We start from the raw sequence: 17,500 nt of genomic DNA on the forward strand, positions 1-17,500 counted from the left end.
CACCACATTACTCATCGTAAATCAACCTCAGACCTCATTTTATCCACTTATCCACTTGCACATCACATTAAAGACCTTATTTCATCCACTTATCCACTTGTAGACCACATTAGACCATTTTATCCACTTATCCATCTCTAGACCACATCAAAGCCCTCAAACCGAACCTCAGATTTCATTTTATCCACTTATCCACTTCTAGACCCTGAAACCGAACCTCAGACCTCATTTTATCCACTTATCCACTTCTCAACCACACTGAAGCCCTCAAAACAAATCAAACCTCATTTTATCCACTTATCCACTTGTAGAACACATTAAAAATCCTTTTTATCCACTTCTAAACCACAATCAAACCTCATTTTATCCACTTTATCCACTTCTCAACCACACTGAAGCCCTCAAAACAATCAAACCTCATTTTACCCCACTTTATCCACTTATCCACTAACTCATCCACAGTACTCACCTCATCCATGTCCTCTCCACCAGGGACCACATCTACCGGCTGAGTTTGACGGGGCTACAAGAGCTGGAGGAAGCGGGGTGGGCCTCTAACACAAGCACGGTGGAGACCTGCAAGATGAAGGGACAGAGTGGCGCCAACTGTCACAATTACGTGAAGGTGTTGCATCGATATGGCCAGCGTGTCTTGGTGTGTGGGACTAACAGCTTCAGCCCCCTCTGCACCTGGAGGAGGTGAGATTTGAGGGCTTTAGGGGTGTTTTAAGGGTGTTTTGGGGGGTTTTGAGGGTGTTTTGTGGGTTTAATAGTGTTTTGGGGTGTTTTTTCAAGCGTTTTGTGTGGTTTAAAGGTGTTTTTGTGGGTTTAAAAGTGTTTTGGTTTTTTTTCAAGCGTTTTGTGTGGTTTGAGGGTGTTTTTGAGAGTTTAAAGATGTTTTTGTGTGTTTTTGGGGGATTTAAAGGATATTTGTGTATGTTTAAGGGTGTTTTTGTGTTTTGCGGTGTTTTTGTGTGTTTAAAGGTGTTTTTGTGTGTTTAAGGGTGTTTGTGTGTGTTTAAAGGGTTTATAGGGTATTTATGTGTATTTAGGGGTGTTGTGTGTGTTTTAGGAGTTTAAAGGGTTTGAAGGTGTTTAAAGGTGTTCAAAGGTGTTTAATGGGCGTTTTTATAATTTTTTGGGGACTAATCTCTCAAATGACTTTTTTCTCCACCCCAGCCTCTCAGATAACCCTTTTCTCTCCCAGCTTCTCAATTGACCTTTCTCTCTCCCAGCCTCTCAATTGACCTTTTTCTCTATCTCCCCAGCCTCTCAATTGACCTTTTCCTCTCTCCCAGCCTATCAATTGACCTTTTCTCTATCAATTGACCTTTTCAGCCTTAAATGACCTTTCTTTTTTCTCCCCAGCCTCTCAGATAACCTTTTTCTCCCTCACCAGCCTCTCAATTGACCTTTTTTTCTCTCCCCAGCCTCTCAATTGACCTTTTCTCTCTCCCAGCCTATCAATTGACCTTTTTCTCTCCCAGCCTATCAATTGACCTTTTTCTCTCCCCAGCCTATCAATTGACCTTTTTCTCCCCAGCCTATCAATTGACCTCTCCCAGCCTATCAATTGACCTTTTTCTCTCCCCAGCCTATCAATTGACCTTTTTCTCCCCAGCCCCTTAAATGACCTTTCTTTTTTCTCCCCAGCCTCTCAGATAACCTTTTTCTCCCTCCCCAGCCTCTCAATTGACCTTTTTCTCTCTCCCCAGCCTCTCAATTGACCTTTTTCTCTCTCCCCAGCCTCTCAATTGACCTTTCTTTTCTCTCCCCAGCCTGTCTAACTTGGGTCACATTGAGTCATCAGAGAAGGGGGTGGCACACTGTCCCTTTGACCCCCGACACAGCATCACCTCCCTCGTCACCCCTGATGGCTCCCTCTATGTGGGCACCTTCACTGACTTCTCTGGTGAGTGGGTCAGGTCAGGTCAGGGGTCAAGAAAGGTCAAGGTGGGTCAGAGTGGGTTGAAGTGGGTGTCATGTTAGGTCAGGGGTCAAGGTGGGGTCATGACTGTTTTGGGAGTGGTGTGTGTGTGTGTGTGTGTGTGTGTGTGTGTGTGTGTGTGTGTGTGTGTGTGTGACCTCTTGCTCTCTTTTTTTTCTTCTTTGTTTTCGATGAGTAAGAGTGAGTGAGTGAGTGAGTGTGTGTGAGTGAGTGAGTTAGCTAGGTAAATAAAACACACACTCACCAGTCACTCTTCCCCCAGGCGTCCACCCAGGGTTCATGAGGATGCTGGGAAGTAGCCGGCCACTGTGGACACGCCCCTGGGAGACCAAGTGGTTGTCCTCGCCGACTTTCGTGGCCTCCTTCATGGACGCTGGATTTGTCTATGTGGCCTTCACCGAGAATGCTGAGGAGGCGCTGAGCTGTGGAAAGGTCTGTGCTGTGTGCTGTGGTGTTTGGAAGTGAAATTTGGTGTGGTGCAGTTGTGTGGTGTGGTGTGATGTGGTGGTGTTTTTGTGATGGTGTTGTGGAAAGATTGGTGGTGTGGTGTGGTGGTATGATATTTTAAAGTGAGATTTGGTGTGGTGTGGTGTGGTGTCTGTGATGGCATTGTTGTGTGGTGTGTTTGTGATGGTGTGTGTGCGTGTGTGTGTGGTGTCTAAGATGGTGGTGTGGTGTGGTGTGGTGTTTTGGTGTTGTGGAAAAATATGAGTAAATTTTTAAACCTCCACCTAACCTAACCTAACCTAACCTAACTAAACTTTTAATCATTTATTTATTTTATCATCAATTTTTAAACCTCTCTAACCTAACCTAGCCTAACCTAACCTAACAACCCCACAGAGCGTCTACTCTCGTCTGGCCCGAGTTTGCCGCAATGACCCGGGTGGAACAACCATTCAGAACAACCACTGGACCACATTTCTCAAGGCCCGGCTGTCCTGCTCTCGTCCTGGTCCACATCCCTTCCACTATGACTACATACAAGGGCTGGTCCACCTCCCACAAGAGCAGCTCATCTATGGGGTGTTTTCTACTGCTGAGTAAGTATGCTGGGGTGTTTGGGGGTGTTAAGGGTGTTTTGGGGTGTTTTGGGGTGTGCTAAAGTGTTTGGGGGTGTTTTTTGTGTGTTTTGGGGTGTTTTGGGGTGTTTTGGGGTGTTTAGGGTGTTTATGGGTGTTTTGGGTGTTTTGTGGTGTGCTAAGGTGTTTTGAGGTGTTGTGGGTGTTTTTGGGGTGTCTATCTGTCTCTCCAACCAACCCCCAACACCATCTCTCTGTCTCTGTCTCTCTCTCTCTCACAAAAGGAACAGCATCAAACAGAAACAACATCCACACACACTCCCTCACCCTCTCCCTCTCTCTCTCTCTCTCACAACAGGAATAGCATCGCAGGATCGGCCGTTTGTGCTTTCAACATGACAACAGTTAACATGACTTTTGAAGGGCCCTTTAAGTTCCGCTCCGCCCACTCCTCCACCTGGGGCCCCATCACGGATGATAACTCTCAATTCCGCTGCGCCAACACCAAGTCCACCCACGATGCCGAGCTGACCGCCATGAAGTACCAGCTGATGGATAAACCGATCGCTGGCCAGGGACATGCACCGATATTCACTATTGATGATGTTAGGTAAGTTGGGTTGGGTTAGGTTAAGGTTAGGTTAGGTTGGGTTAAGGTTGGGTTAGGTTAGGTTAGGTTAAGTTAGGTTGGGTTTGAGTGCTTTGGCTTAGGTTAGGTTAGGTTGGGTTTGAGTTAGGTTAGGTTAAGTTAGGTTGGGTTGAGTTAGGTTAGGTTAGGTTAAGGTTAGGTTGAGTTAGGTTAGGTTAGGTTGGGTTGGGTTTGAGTGCTTTGGCTTAGGTTAGAAGGTCATAGGGTCACATAGGTCATAGGTGTTAGGTTAGGTGGGTGTCTTGGGGTCAGAAGGTCACACAAAGGTCATATAAGGTTATAGAGGTCACAGGGAGAGGTTTGGTTGGGTTAGGTTGTTTTGTTAATGTTAGATGGGTTGTCTTGGGTCATACAAGGTCATAGGGAAAGGTCTTGGGATGGCTTGGTCAGGTTAAGGTGGTGTTAGTGGGTGGCTTGGTTAGGTTAGGAGTGTTGTCTTAGTAAGGTTAGGTTTGGCAATGTTGTGTTAGGAATTGAACACTCTCAAAGCATATTGAACTTGAACTAATCTGAAATAAACTGTCGTATACTTGATTAAATTAGGTTAGGCTGCCAAAATTTTATCCTAACCTAACCTAACCTAACCTAACTTAACCTTGCCTTACCTAACCTAACCTAACTTAACCTTGCCTTACCTAACCTAACCTTGCTTTCCTAACCTAACCTAACCTAACCTCACCTCACCTCACCTATCCCCAGGCTAAGCCACATCGCGGTGGACATCGTATCAACCCGCCAAAGTGGAATGGTGCATGTCATCTTTGTGGCGGAGCGCAGCGGAAGAGTGAGGAAGCTGAGTGTGCCGTCCCTCACTGCCACCACCGCCACCACCACCCCTGCCCCTGCCTGCTGGAGGACCTGTCACCCTTCCCCCATAACTCCTCCGTCACCCTGCACTCCATGAAACTCCTCAGGGATACGGTAAGGTTGTGTGTGTGTGTGTGTGTGTGTGTGTGTGTGTGTGTGTGTGTGTGTGTGTGTGTGTGTAAACCACCAAACCACACCCAAAAAAAACATCAAAACTCCCTAAAACACCCAAAAGCCACTCAAACCCACCAAAAAACCCACCAAACACCAAAACACCCCAAAACTCACATAAACACCCCAAAATACATAAAAACACCCCAAAAACACTCAAAACCCACAAAAACACCACAAAAACTCACAAAACAACCCAGAATTCTCCTAATAACCCCAAAACACCCCAAAAACACCCTAAAACACCCCAAAACATACAAAAACCCACCAAACCCAACCTAACCTAACCAAAACACCCTAACCTAACCCCAAACACCCCAAAACAGAGTTCACTATACCTGGGGACAAGCGAGGGAGTGGTGCGCCTGCCCATCCACCGGTGCGGGCGTTACAAGACCCAGCGCTCCTGCCTGTCAGCGCGGGACCCTTACTGTGGCTGGGACACGAACCGCCTGCAGTGCTCGCCTCCTCCAGGAAAGAACCCTCTGGTGACCTCGTGGCTGCAGGAGGTGATGGAGTGTCCTGTTTCTGTCGATCCTGGTACGTGTGTGTGTGTGTGTGTGTGTGAGAGAGAGAGAGAGAGAGAAGTGAAAGATAGTCAGAAAGAAAAGGAGAGAAAATAGAAAGATAGGAAGGAAAGAGAGAGAAAGAAAAAAACACAACAAACAAACAATTCGCAATAACAAAGACAAACGAAAAGAAAAGAAAATAAATAAATAATTATGATCAGCATTTTAAATTCCTGCATTTTAATTGGCTCATAAAAAAAAACCATGCCTAGTCAAGCTTTAATTAAAAAATAAAGTAAAAATAAAGAAAATAAGAATAAATAAATTAATAAATAAATAAAATAAATAAATAAACACTCAATTGATGAATCGGTAAATTTCCTTCATTTAATTTATTCATATTCCCAACATAAATAAATAAATAAATAAAAATAGAATAAATACGCGATAAATAAAATAAATAAGACCACAAACCTCAATAATTCAATTTTACCCGTTTTCTTTGTATTCTGCGTTTTAATTGACCCGTTTTTCCAACATAAAAATAAACAAATGAATAAATAAACTAAAACCAATAAAATAAAAACACTAACCTCATCAATTAATACTTTTTTTCATTTTTTCCCCGTTTTCCATTGGTGCGCTGTGATTGGCCGGTGCAGTGGATGGTGAGTGGAGCGGGTGGTCCCACTGGTCGCCCTGCCAACAGTCCGGCTCGGGGGACTCCTGCCAGTGCCGCCAACGTCAATGTGACTCACCGGCACCGCGCAGAGGAGGCAACCCCTGCACTGGCCCACACATTGAGGTAAGGTGCTCGCTCTCTCTCTCTCTCTCTCTCTCTCTCTCTCTCTCTCTCTCGTTTTTCTTTTTCTTTTTTTGGTTTCTCTCTCTCTCGTCCATCTTTTTCCCTTATTTTTCTTCTTTTTTGGGTCTCTCTCTCTCTCTCTCTCTCATCATCAAAAAAAACTTTTGTCACTTTCCAAAAAAACACCATTACCTTAAAATTCCAAACCTCACTACTACTGACCTTAATTGAACCCTAGTGACCCTCATATGACCCCAGTGACCTTATTTGACCCCCCACATGACCTCTCACCCCACCAGGTCACCAATTGCACAGTGCATGGGGGGTGGACAGCCTGGTCATCATGGTCACAGTGCTCTGCTAACTGTGGCATCGCAGTGAAGACTCGAAGGAGGACCTTGTTCCAATCCGGCGCCCAAACATGGAGGACGTGTGTGTGTCGGCCAGGAACGCACGGAAATATACTGCCATTCTTTGCCTCGCTGTCCTTGTAAGTTAGAGAGAGAGGGGGGGGAGGAGGGAGGAAGAGAGAAAGAAGAGGGTAGGCGAGGGATTGTGTGTGTGTGTGTGTGTGTGTGGCCAGGAACGTTCAGAAATATATTGCCATTCTTTGCCTCGCTGCAGAGAGAGAGAGAGAGAGAGAGAGAGAGAGAGATTGCCATGACACACTCCCCATAACACCCCAAACATATCCACACCCTCAAAACACACCCAAAAATACCCAAAAACCCTCAAAAACATCCCCAAAACACACTGCACACCCCAAAAACACACCACACCCCAAAATACCCCAAAACCTCCTAATAACACCCCAATCTCTTACAGCCTACACAGCCTTACCAGTGGACGGGGGGTGGAGCGAATGGCAGTCCTGGCGGTCCTGCTCAGCGACATGCGGGGGAACAGGAGTCAGACAGCGCCACAGAACCTGCACGCACCCTTCCCCAAAGAACGGAGGGTCGGAGTGCATAGGCTGTGGCGAGGAGACCGAATCCTGTGGCAGATGGTCATGTCCTGAGACCCGTCAACTCAGCACCTGGTCACCCTGGGTCGGAGTCAACACCACAGGGGATTACGTGACCCAGAGGCGATTTAGGGCTGAGTGCGTCGCTACAGGAAACACGAAGGAACCATTACGTACCGGCGATCTACAGCAGGAGGACCGTGTGTGTCCCAGAGAGGGTGGTGTGGTGGTGAGGTACGTGCGGTGGTGGCGTCGTCCCCCTGGAGTGAGTGGAGCAAGTGTGGTGTGCCGTGTGGTGGTGGCAGGCAGTGGCGGAGCAGGAAGTGTGGTGCTGGTGGTTGTGGTGGTGGTGACGCCTTCCAGGAGAGAGGCTGCAATGAACACCCTTGTCCTGGTAAGTGGTGTTTTGTGTGTGTGTGTTTGAAATCTCTTCCTCTCACTCTCAGTCGTACAATTCTCTCTCTCTCTCTCTCTCTCTCTCTGCATACAATTCCATCTTTCTTTTCCTCCTTTCTTCTCTCTCTCTCTCTCTCTCTCTCTCTCTCTCTCTCTCTCTCTCTCTCTCTCTCTCTCTCTCTCAAACAATTTAATCTTTCCCTCTCCCTCCCTCTCTTCCTCATGCAACTACCTCTCCTTCCCTCTCCCCCCTCTCACCTCTCCCTCTCTCTCCCCAGGGGTATGGGCGTGCTGGAGGGAGTGGGGGAGCTGCTCTGCCTCCTGTGGGTCCGGGCGGCAGGTCAGGACGCGTCGCTGTGTGTCCTCCCATAATCCTTTCCAGGACGCCACAGACTGCACCGGGCCAGCCTCCTCACAGCAGCCCTGCCACGGTCACCCCTGCCCTGGTAAGTGGTGGTGGTGGTGGTGGTAATAGAAATGTGTGTTTTGTGGTTTGTTTAGGTGTGTGTGGTGGTAGTGGTGGTGGTGGTGGTAGTATTAGTAGTAGTAACAGCAACAAGAGTGACATTCTAAGCTTATTCCACAAAAAAATAGACAAACATGAAATAAATAAATAAATAATACAAATAAATAAACACACACACACACACACACAATACAAGTTCAGAACACGTTTACCCACCATTGCAGGAGAGGAGGGGTGGGGCGTGTGGTCTCTGTGGTCTGAGTGCGGCGGCGGCGGCAGCGAGGAACGCGTGAGAATCCGGCACTGTCTCTCGGATGACCCCAGCCAGTGCCGCGGCCTTGACCTGCAGCGAGAGGCCTGTGCACCTCTCTTGGGTAAGCCAGGTTAGGTCAGGTGTGTGTGTGTGTGTAAGAGAGAGAGAGAGAGAGAGAGAAAGAGAAAGAGAGAGAGAGAAAGAGAGAGAGAAAAACACCACAAGACACCCTAACCTAACCTAACCTAACCCCAAACAGACACCAACGCACCAGTCCTGGAGCTCCACGACACACAGAGCTCCGACACCACCACCACCATCACCGTCACCACCCTAGTCTGGTCCTGCCTGGCTTGTCTGGCGGCTGGTGCTCTGATTGGCTCCCTCACCACATACCATCTCTTCATCCGCCGCACCCGCCACCGTCGCGTCCCATCATCACCACACTACATCACCGCCAAGCCTAACCATTATGTCAGTGTGCCAGCTGGGGAGAGAGGGCTGGGACATCTCCTGGGGGCTCCCTAAAGAGTGCTGGGGGCTTACGAGCTGCTATTGCCGCTACGCTTCCCCTTAAGGAGTTCGACACGGCTACTATTAAGAGGTCAAGTCACGGAAATGGCCACCTTCGAGCTGATCTTGATTCCGATACTATTTTTAATTTTTAAGTTTTTTTTTTCCTATTTTCTTTTTTTCCATGATTTGAGTTTTGTTGGTTCTTTTTCGTTTTCTCAGATTTGATTTTTTTTTTCCCCGATCTTGACTGCAATGCTATTTTTTTTATTTATTTTATTTCCCCCCCCCGACTAGTTTCTCGTTTTCTTTGTGTGATTTGAGTTCATCTTGTTTTTTTTTTTCGTTTTCATTTTTTTTTCTTTTTGCTGATCTTGATTCTGATATTTTTAACAAGTTTTTTTTTCAAGTTTTTTTTTAATTTGAGTTTTTGTTTTTTTTTGTTTTCTCTTATTTTTCTTTTCTATTTCTTGTCTTTTTTTAGTCTTGGTTTTATTTTAGTCAGTTCTTTTTTTTCTTATTTTCTTTTTTTCTTCGAGCTGATCTTGATTTTGATAATATTTCTAATTTTTAGTTATTTATTTTTCTTTTTTTTCATCACGATTTGAAATTTTTATTGGCTTGTTTACGTTTCCTTTTCTTCTTCTTTTCCTTTTAATTCCTTGTTTTATTCAGTTTTTTGTTTTGTTGTCATTTGAATTTTTACTTGTTCCTGTTTTCTTTTTTCTTCTCTTCTTTTTTTTTTATGATTCAATTTTTTTCTGATTTTTTTCCTTCTCTTTTCATAGTTCTTATTTCTACTCATTTATTTTCCTCTTCTTCTTCTTCTTCTTCTTCTTCCTCTTCTTCTTCTTCTTCTTCCTCCTCCTCCTCCTCCTGTTTTCCAGCTCCCAACGGCCACACATATCTGGGGTTTTTTACCAATGTATGATATCTTAAGAGTTTTTACCAATATCATTAATTTATTAGCAGTATTTCCTCTCTCTCTCTCTCTCTCTCTCTCTCTCTCTCTCTCTCTCTCTTCATTATAATGTGACAACTTTGCTCAAATCTTCATGATGTGGGGATGTCCCTTACAGAGAGAGAGAGAGAGAGAGAGAGAGTTATTTAATTTCCAAAAGGCATAACTAACTTTTGAGAATTGCAATAAAATAAATAAATAAATAAAAGTGATTAATAACTCTCTCTCTCTCTCTCTCATAACAATAGAAAGTCACAATCAAATTCTCTTCAATCTCTATCTCTCTCTCACAATATTGAATAGTAACATAATCAAACACCTCTCTCTCTCTCTCTCTCTCTCTCTCTCTCTCATCCCCTAAACTGCATTAAAAAAACATACTTTGTGATACTTAGCATAGACGAGACTAAGAGAAACAGACAGAGAGAGAGAAGTGCTGTCTGTCTGTCTGTCTGTCTGTCTGTCTGTATGTGCCAAGAACTGTGATGTGACGTTTTCTGAAGTCTGTGATGGTTTTCTTATTTTTTTTTTTTTAATCTATTCTTGCCCCAATGAAGGAATAGTGGTGGTGACACTGTGGAAAAAAGAGGAAGAATGTTTAAAGGTGTATTTTGCAATGTTTGGTGGTGTTTTTTAAGCGAATGTTGGTTGACTGAGTGTGTTGAGTGTTTGTAATGTTGGTTGATCTGGTGAAAGAACTTGTTGGAACCTTGAAGACACTTGAAAAACCCCAATAACTTCCACTTGAACCTTTTAAAACCACAAAAACACTCTTCAAAACCCCAACAACTTACACTAGAACCTCTTAGAACCCTTGAAAACCCCAATAACTTCACTAGAACCTTTAAAACCACAAAAACACCCTTGAAAACCCAATAACTTCCACTTGAACCCTTTAAAACCACAAAAACACTCTTCAAAACACCAATAACTTCCACTAGAACTTTTAAAACCACAAACACTCTCTTCAGAAAACCCAATAACTTTCACTAGAATCTTTAGAACCACAAAACACCCTTGAAAACCCCCATAACTTCCACTAGAACCTCTTAGAACCCTTGAAAACCCCAATATCTTCCACTAGAACCTTTAAAACCACAAACACACACTTCAAAACCCCAACAACTTCCACTAGAACCTCTTAGAACCCATGAAAACCCTAATAACTTCCACTAGAACCTTTAAAACCACAAAAACACCCTTCAAAACCCCAATAACTTCCACTAGAACCCTATAAAGAGATTAAGAAAAGCCACAAGGGTAAAAATCAACACTATCTTACTTAAATTTCCGTGGCTGTGTGTGTGTGTATGTGTGTGTGTAAAGTGGTGATGGTGATGGTGGTGAGATGAGGCAGGAATGAAATGGTGCTGTTCTTTCTAGTGATTTAAGACACTCGAGGAAAACAAACACACAGTCAAACAATAAAAATAATGGTGACAGTCTGTATATGTGTCTGTCAAGGTTCGTATTAAAAAACGCTCTGCTCTCTCACCACAGCTGTTTTTCAAGGCCACAGAGATGACTAGCGGTGTTTTCAAGACTGTTTCTCCAGTTTATAATACAGAAATCTTGTCATTCTGCCTCTAGAAACGTAAAAACGCCTTAAAAAACTCACGTCAATTTAAATAAAGCCTTTTGAAAGAGTGGAGGTGAAGGGCAGGAGTGTTTTGAGAATACCAGCCTGATTGTTAAGGGAATGATTTATAGTGTTAAGCTTTTAAACTGTGCAAGGACGATGAATTATACAGAAACTTTGATTATTTACTGAGAAATGAAAAAAAAAAAATGAACAAATGTAAATAGGCAGTGAAAATATTATACTGTGACTTTGTGGAGTGTTTGTGATAGGAAGAAATAAAATAGGATGTTTTACAAGATATATACAACTGACTATGTGACTTTGTGGCTGTTTTGTGATAGAAAGAAATGAAGTCGTGCGTGTGATTAGGAAAGATTAAATCATCCCTCTCTCCCGTCCCTCCCATTCCTCTCTCCCATCCCGTCCCTCCCACCTTGTAGTTTCAGCATTGTCCCGGATGGCGGCTGAAACATGATGTGCACGGTGGGGGGTGAGGGGGAGATCGGAGTTATTAAAAATATATAATTATGTGACTTTGTGGGAGTTTTGTGATAGAAAGAAGAAATCGTATGTATATAACTAGAAAAATAAATAATTAAATAAATAAATTGTCGAAAAAGGAGAGAGAGAGAGAGAGAGAGGATATTTGTGACAGGAAAGGAATTGAACGTTTACTAGGAAATTTAAACCCGACTATGTGACTTTGTGGGAATTTTGCGATAGAAAGAAGTGAAGTCGTATATATATAGAAAAAAAAAATAAATAATAAAAAGAGAGAGAGAGAGAGAGAGAGATGTTTGTAATAGAAAAAAATGTTGTACTAGAAAATTTACAACTGATTATGTGACTTTGTGGTCGTTTTGCGATAGAAAGAAAGTCGCATACGTAACAAGAAAAAACAAAAAATAAATTACCAACAGAAGGGCACAGAGGGGGAGGCTGGGTGTTTAAGAGCCCTACAGACAGACAGCCCCTCACCCCCCCCCCAAGAAGTGACATCCCATAGTACCGCTGTGTTAGTAAAGTCACAGAAATGAGCAAAAAAAAAAAAAAAAAAAAAAAGGAGATGGAAATACAAGCAAGAAATGAGTGAGTGAGTATGTTTGACCAGAGAGAAATGGAAATACAAAGACAAATGGATGAAAAAGAGAAACAAGAGATGATGGAGATGGAAATAGATGCAAGAAATGAGTCAGTGGGTACGTTTCACCTGAAGGAAATAGAAATACAAGGCAGAAATGGATGAAAAGAAACATTATGCCAAAATAGAGAAAAAGAAAAGGAAAAAAAAAAAAATTGTGACGAGATAAAGAAAATAAAGAAATATAAAAAAAGAAAGAAAATAAATAAAAACAAAGAATAAGGAACAAAGTAAGATAGAAAGAAAAAAAAAAAAAACAAACAATAAGTGACAAGGAACAAAGAACAAAATAAGAAATAAATAAATAAAGAAAATAAATAAATAAAAAGACAAAATAAGAGACAAGGAACAAAATAAGAGAAAAAAAAGAAAGAAAAAATAGAAACAGACAAGTGAAATCAGATAAATAGAAAGAAAATAAATAAATAAAAACAGACAAATAGTGACAATGAGCCAGGAGGAATGTAAGAAGTGAAGTCACAGTACGGAGTTTGACGAACAAGAAAGAGTCCGGCATCTAGTCAAACAGTGAAGTGACAGTCGATTTTACAATGACAGGGAAACAGGGAACAAGATGTATGTATATTTCACTCCCAGCGCTTGTTTTGTACCGTGCGGTGTGTGTATGTGTGTGTGAGTGTGTGAGTGCATGTGTGTGTGTGTGTGGAAGTGCCATAATCCATAATCCAGAATTGTTATATACTTTTTATATGGAATTTGCATAAAATGTAAATGGCTTAGTGGTTTGTTTTATTTTCCTGAGTGAAAGAGAATCCTGTCTTAGTCATTCTTAAGTCCCCCTGTATGGGTAACTCGATTTACACAATAGATGCGTTCCAAGAGGCATTGCGTATTTCAAAATTGGCGTAAAACAAACTTGTAATACCCATAAGAAATAATAGGTAATAGGGAGGATGTGGGATGTGGTCCAAATTGTGTAGAAGCAAACCCATCGCTCAAATTCAATTAACTATATTTTTTTCGGTCGCGTATTAACAAAAACACGTAAATCAAACACGTGTAAATCAAGAGTTACCTGTACCAGCTGAAGACCTCCCTCTCCCTCCCCCAGACCCCCTCTTAGTCACCCTTAAGTCCCCCTGTACCAGCTGAAGACCTACCTCCTCCCTCCCTCCCTCCCTCCCCAGAACCCCTCTTAGCCGTCCTTAAAATTTGAAAACCACTAGACCTTAATTTTAATCACCCTTAAAACTCGACCTCCAGACCTTAATTTTAATCACCTTTAAAACTTGAAGACCTCCACCAGACCTTAATCTAATCAATATACTTATAAAAAAAAATTTCTTTCTTTCTACCCTAGTGAAATAAACTAATCTTGACCTAATCTATTCAATACACATCTAAAACCTTCATTTCCTTCTACCCTAGTGAAAACAAACTTTTTTTTTTTTATTTATACCATGTGGGGTTTTCACGGGAATTTCTGGGCTAAGGGGATACTTTTTGTGGTACCTCCTATCTCAAAGCCCACCCGCTAGGAAACTGTTGCCCCGAGTGAGGAAGCCCAACCTACACTCGGACCGTGGACAGGATTCGAACCCGTGCGCTTGGAGACCACTCGGACCCCAAAGCACGCATGGTTCCACTGTACCACAGCGGCCACCAACTTAATCCTAACCTTATCTATTCAATACACATACAAGAAAAACATAATTTCTTTCTACCCTAATGAAATAAACTAATCTTAACCTTATCTATTCAATATACATAAAAAAAAAAACAATTTCTTTCTATCCAAGAAAAAATAAACTAATCTATTTAATCTACATCTAAAAAACTTCATTTCCTTCTGTCCTGGTGAAAATAAACTTAATCTTAACCTTATCTATTCAACACACATCTAAAACCTTCATTTCCTTCCGTCCTGGTGAAAATAAATGAAGAGATACATTAACCCCTTCAGTACTGGGATGCAATTTTACCTTGAGTTTTTTGTTGTGATTAGAAGATTTGATATACATTACGAAGGGTCTATGGAAGTCAGAAGGTTAATGGCAAAAGTCTTCACTATTTTAAACCCCACATAAGTAAGCAGAAGGAACATTGAAACTCATTCTGGTACTGAAGGGGTTAACAATCACCGACAATAATCAAGTTTAGAAAGGCAAAAATTTACACAAAGAGGAATATGTGAAAACTTACTAATAGTGATGGTGATAATGGTGGTGACTTGTTCTCCTGTCTTCCTCTGGCTTGGCTTATCTTGGCATGGTTTGGCTTGGCTGGCTTGGCTGAGATTAACACCATAACACCACAGCTACACTTGTCACACTAGAAATTAATATTTTTAACGCCACCATCACCACCACCACACCATACTAAGATTTCTACACCAAATACCACAACCACACCAAATGTTAACCTCTCAACACCACCATACACAAATCAAGATTTCAACACCAATTACCACCACAACACCACCATCACCTCACACTATACACCATATCAAGATTTCAACACCACTTACCACCACAGATACACCACCACCACACACTATACTGAGATTTCAACACCAATTACCACCACTACTACACCACCATACCAAAATTTCAACACCATAAACCACACCACTACACCACCATCACTACACACCATACCAAGATTTCAACACCATATACCACACCACTACACCACCACCACCACTGGAACCACCAAATCAAACAAACACACACACAAAATATAAATCATTTATTTGAACTTTTCGTCTCAAAACAAAATTGTCTTAGTGAACGGAGCAAGCAAAAATAAAAACAACAAAAATATGAAGTGTTGATATGGTAGAGTAGAATATTGACCCCTTCAGCACCAGGACGTGTTTCCATATTCATTCTGGTGACTATTTGGTGATTTTGTACAGCTTCAGAAACTCACGTGGGGGGTTAAAATAGTGAAGACTGTGGCCATTAATCTTCTGACCTCCATAGACCCTTATTAATGTCAATAAAATGGTCTAATGGTACACAAAACTCTTGGTAAAAATATGTCCCAGTACTGAAGGGGTTAAAATTGAATATTGGATGTGTTTGGCCACTGAAACAAACCTTATTTTCTACCAGCGTAAAGATCAGTAAAGAAAAAAAAATTTAAATAAATATATAAATAAATAAATAAAATAATATATTAAAATGACTTAATAATTGTGAGTGTTTGGCCAAAAGAAACCTTATTTACTACCAACATAAAGATAAGAATAAGAAAATGCTCTGCTCTGCTCTCTACACACTCACTCTCACTCTCTCTCTCTCTCTCTCATCAAATAATGAATACAGGTAAATAAGTAAATAATGGTAACTTAAGGAGTAAATATAAGGAGAAAAGACACTAGAAAGACAAATAAGATAGAAAAACAAAATAGAAGAAAGTATAAAGACCAAATTAAAATCTATAACTTAAAAAAAAAAAAAAATAAATAAATAAAATAAAAATACATAAATAAATAAAATCAGAAAATAATATAGAGAAAATAGAAATAATAAAGATGCAAAGTGTATATCTGGATTATAATTGGAAAAAAAAAAAAAAAAAAAAAAAAAAAAAAAAAAAAAACAGCTTTCATGTATGTCAGTGTTTTAAAAATAAATAAAATAGAGTAAAACAAAACAATATGATAAACACACAGTATGAGCAATAACATTAATGAAAGGAGAAAAAGGGAACAAATATATTGATGGCAGTTATAAAATGGACGAAAAAAAAAAAAAAATAAATAAATAAATAATGGAGGAATGTGCCAGGATTAACTAAAAATAAATAAAATAAAATAAAGAATAAAATAAATGAATAATAATGTTAGGAATGAGCAATAAGATGAAAAAAAAAGGAAAAAAAAAAAAAAATGTTAGGAATATGCTATAATAAAATAACTAAATAAAACAAAATAATAATAATGTTAGAAATGTGCTGTAACTAAATAACTAAAAAAAATAAAATAAATAATGATAAAATAGATGAATAATAATGTTAGGAATGAGCAATAACTAATGAAAATAAATGAATAATGTGGATTTATGCAAAAAATATTAATAAAACAAGAAAAAAAAATATAATGATGCTCTAAAATGAAAAAAAAAAATAAATAAATAAATAATGTTAGAAATAAGCAATAAGTATCAAAACAAATAAACAAATACAATAAAACAATACAGGCACCTCTTTGCTACAAGAAAAACAAATAATGCAAAATAAATGAAGAAATAAATTGACGTCACCATGTCTGTGTCACAAATCATACATAAAATACACACATGACAGCAAATAACCCCTTCAGCACCAGGACGTGTTTACATACTGATTGTGGTGACTATTTGGTGATTTTGTACAGCTTCAGAAACTCATGTGGGGATTAAAATAGTGACGTGTTTCCCTTATTCATTCTGGTGACTATTTAGTGATTCTATACAGCTTCAGAAACTTGTGTGGGGGATTAAAATAGTGAAGACTGTGGCCATTAATCTTCTGACCTCCATAGACCCTTCCTGATGTCAATAAAATGGTCTAACTGTACACAAATCTCACGGTAAAAATGGGATTGAAATAGTGAAGACTGTGGCCATTAATCTTCTGACCTCCACAAACCCTTCCTGATGTCAATAAAATGGTCTAATTGTACAGAAACTCAAGGTAAAAATGTGTCCCAGCACTGAAGGGGTTATAATTCACAAGTCAGAGAAGAAAATAACTTTGAAATGAAGAGTAAAAACTTAAAAAAGAGCAAACTTGGATAAAATATAGAGGTTAATGGGAACAATATAGTTGAAGGCAAACCTGTCTCAACTCGAAAACTAAAAACAGAAGCAAGATAATGAGAAACTGAAGCTTTTAAACACAAACTGCAGTAAATAATAAAAAGAAGAGAGAAAAAAAACTTATCTCTCTCTTTCTTTCTCTCTCTCTCTTTCTTTTCCTGTTCCTCTTCCTTGCTCTCTCAATCTTCTTTCTTCATCTTCCTTGCCTCTCCTCTTTCCTACACCCTGCCAGTCTCGTTACCTCTTCACAGCTCTTCCTACACCCTGCCAGCCCTCCCTATCCTCTGCCAGCACCTCTCTACACCCTGCCATCCCTCCCTGCCACTTTCTAGCCCTTACCAGATCCTCAGAGCTCACCCTACACACCTTTACACCCCTTTTACACCCTGCCAGCCCTCCCTCCCCTTCATACACCCCTACCAGACCCTCACAGCTTACCGTACACACCCTGCCAGAGCCTCAGAGCTCACCCTACACACCCTAACACTCTTTCTATAACCTGCCAGACCCTCACAGTCCTTCTAAACACCCTGCCACCCTTACTACA

The 17,500-nt window shown here is 40.9% G+C and overlaps 2 protein-coding genes across 3 annotated transcripts in view; one reads left to right on the top strand and one right to left on the bottom strand.

The window, feature by feature from the left end:
* Window positions 1-8,748, top strand: part of LOC123520083 (semaphorin-5B-like) — a 9,930-nt gene extending 1,182 nt beyond the window's left edge. Inside the window, 17 exon segments of the mRNA XM_045281974.1 lie at window positions 493-699; window positions 1,779-1,912; window positions 2,211-2,380; window positions 2,792-2,991; window positions 3,329-3,580; window positions 4,319-4,421; window positions 4,424-4,540; window positions 4,924-5,137; window positions 5,769-5,911; window positions 6,211-6,309; window positions 6,311-6,401; window positions 6,737-7,083; window positions 7,086-7,269; window positions 7,550-7,717; window positions 7,962-8,111; window positions 8,250-8,483; window positions 8,486-8,748. Coding sequence (XP_045137909.1) covers window positions 493-699; window positions 1,779-1,912; window positions 2,211-2,380; window positions 2,792-2,991; window positions 3,329-3,580; window positions 4,319-4,421; window positions 4,424-4,540; window positions 4,924-5,137; window positions 5,769-5,911; window positions 6,211-6,309; window positions 6,311-6,401; window positions 6,737-7,083; window positions 7,086-7,269; window positions 7,550-7,717; window positions 7,962-8,111; window positions 8,250-8,483; window positions 8,486-8,658 — 2,986 coding nt within the window. The 3' untranslated portion in view covers window positions 8,659-8,748.
* A 7,885-nt stretch (window positions 8,749-16,633) lies between these two features.
* LOC123520098 overlaps window positions 16,634-17,500 on the bottom strand; it is a 6,111-nt gene continuing 5,244 nt past the window's right edge. For both annotated transcript variants that reach the window (XM_045282018.1, XM_045282009.1), the window contains exon 7: window positions 16,634-17,500. This exon is cut by the window's right edge and continues 549 nt beyond it. The gene's annotated coding sequence lies outside the window, so the exon portion shown is untranslated.

Source organism: Portunus trituberculatus, chromosome 7 (assembly GCF_017591435.1).
Source record: "Portunus trituberculatus isolate SZX2019 chromosome 7, ASM1759143v1, whole genome shotgun sequence".
Taxonomy (NCBI): domain Eukaryota; kingdom Metazoa; phylum Arthropoda; class Malacostraca; order Decapoda; family Portunidae; genus Portunus; species Portunus trituberculatus.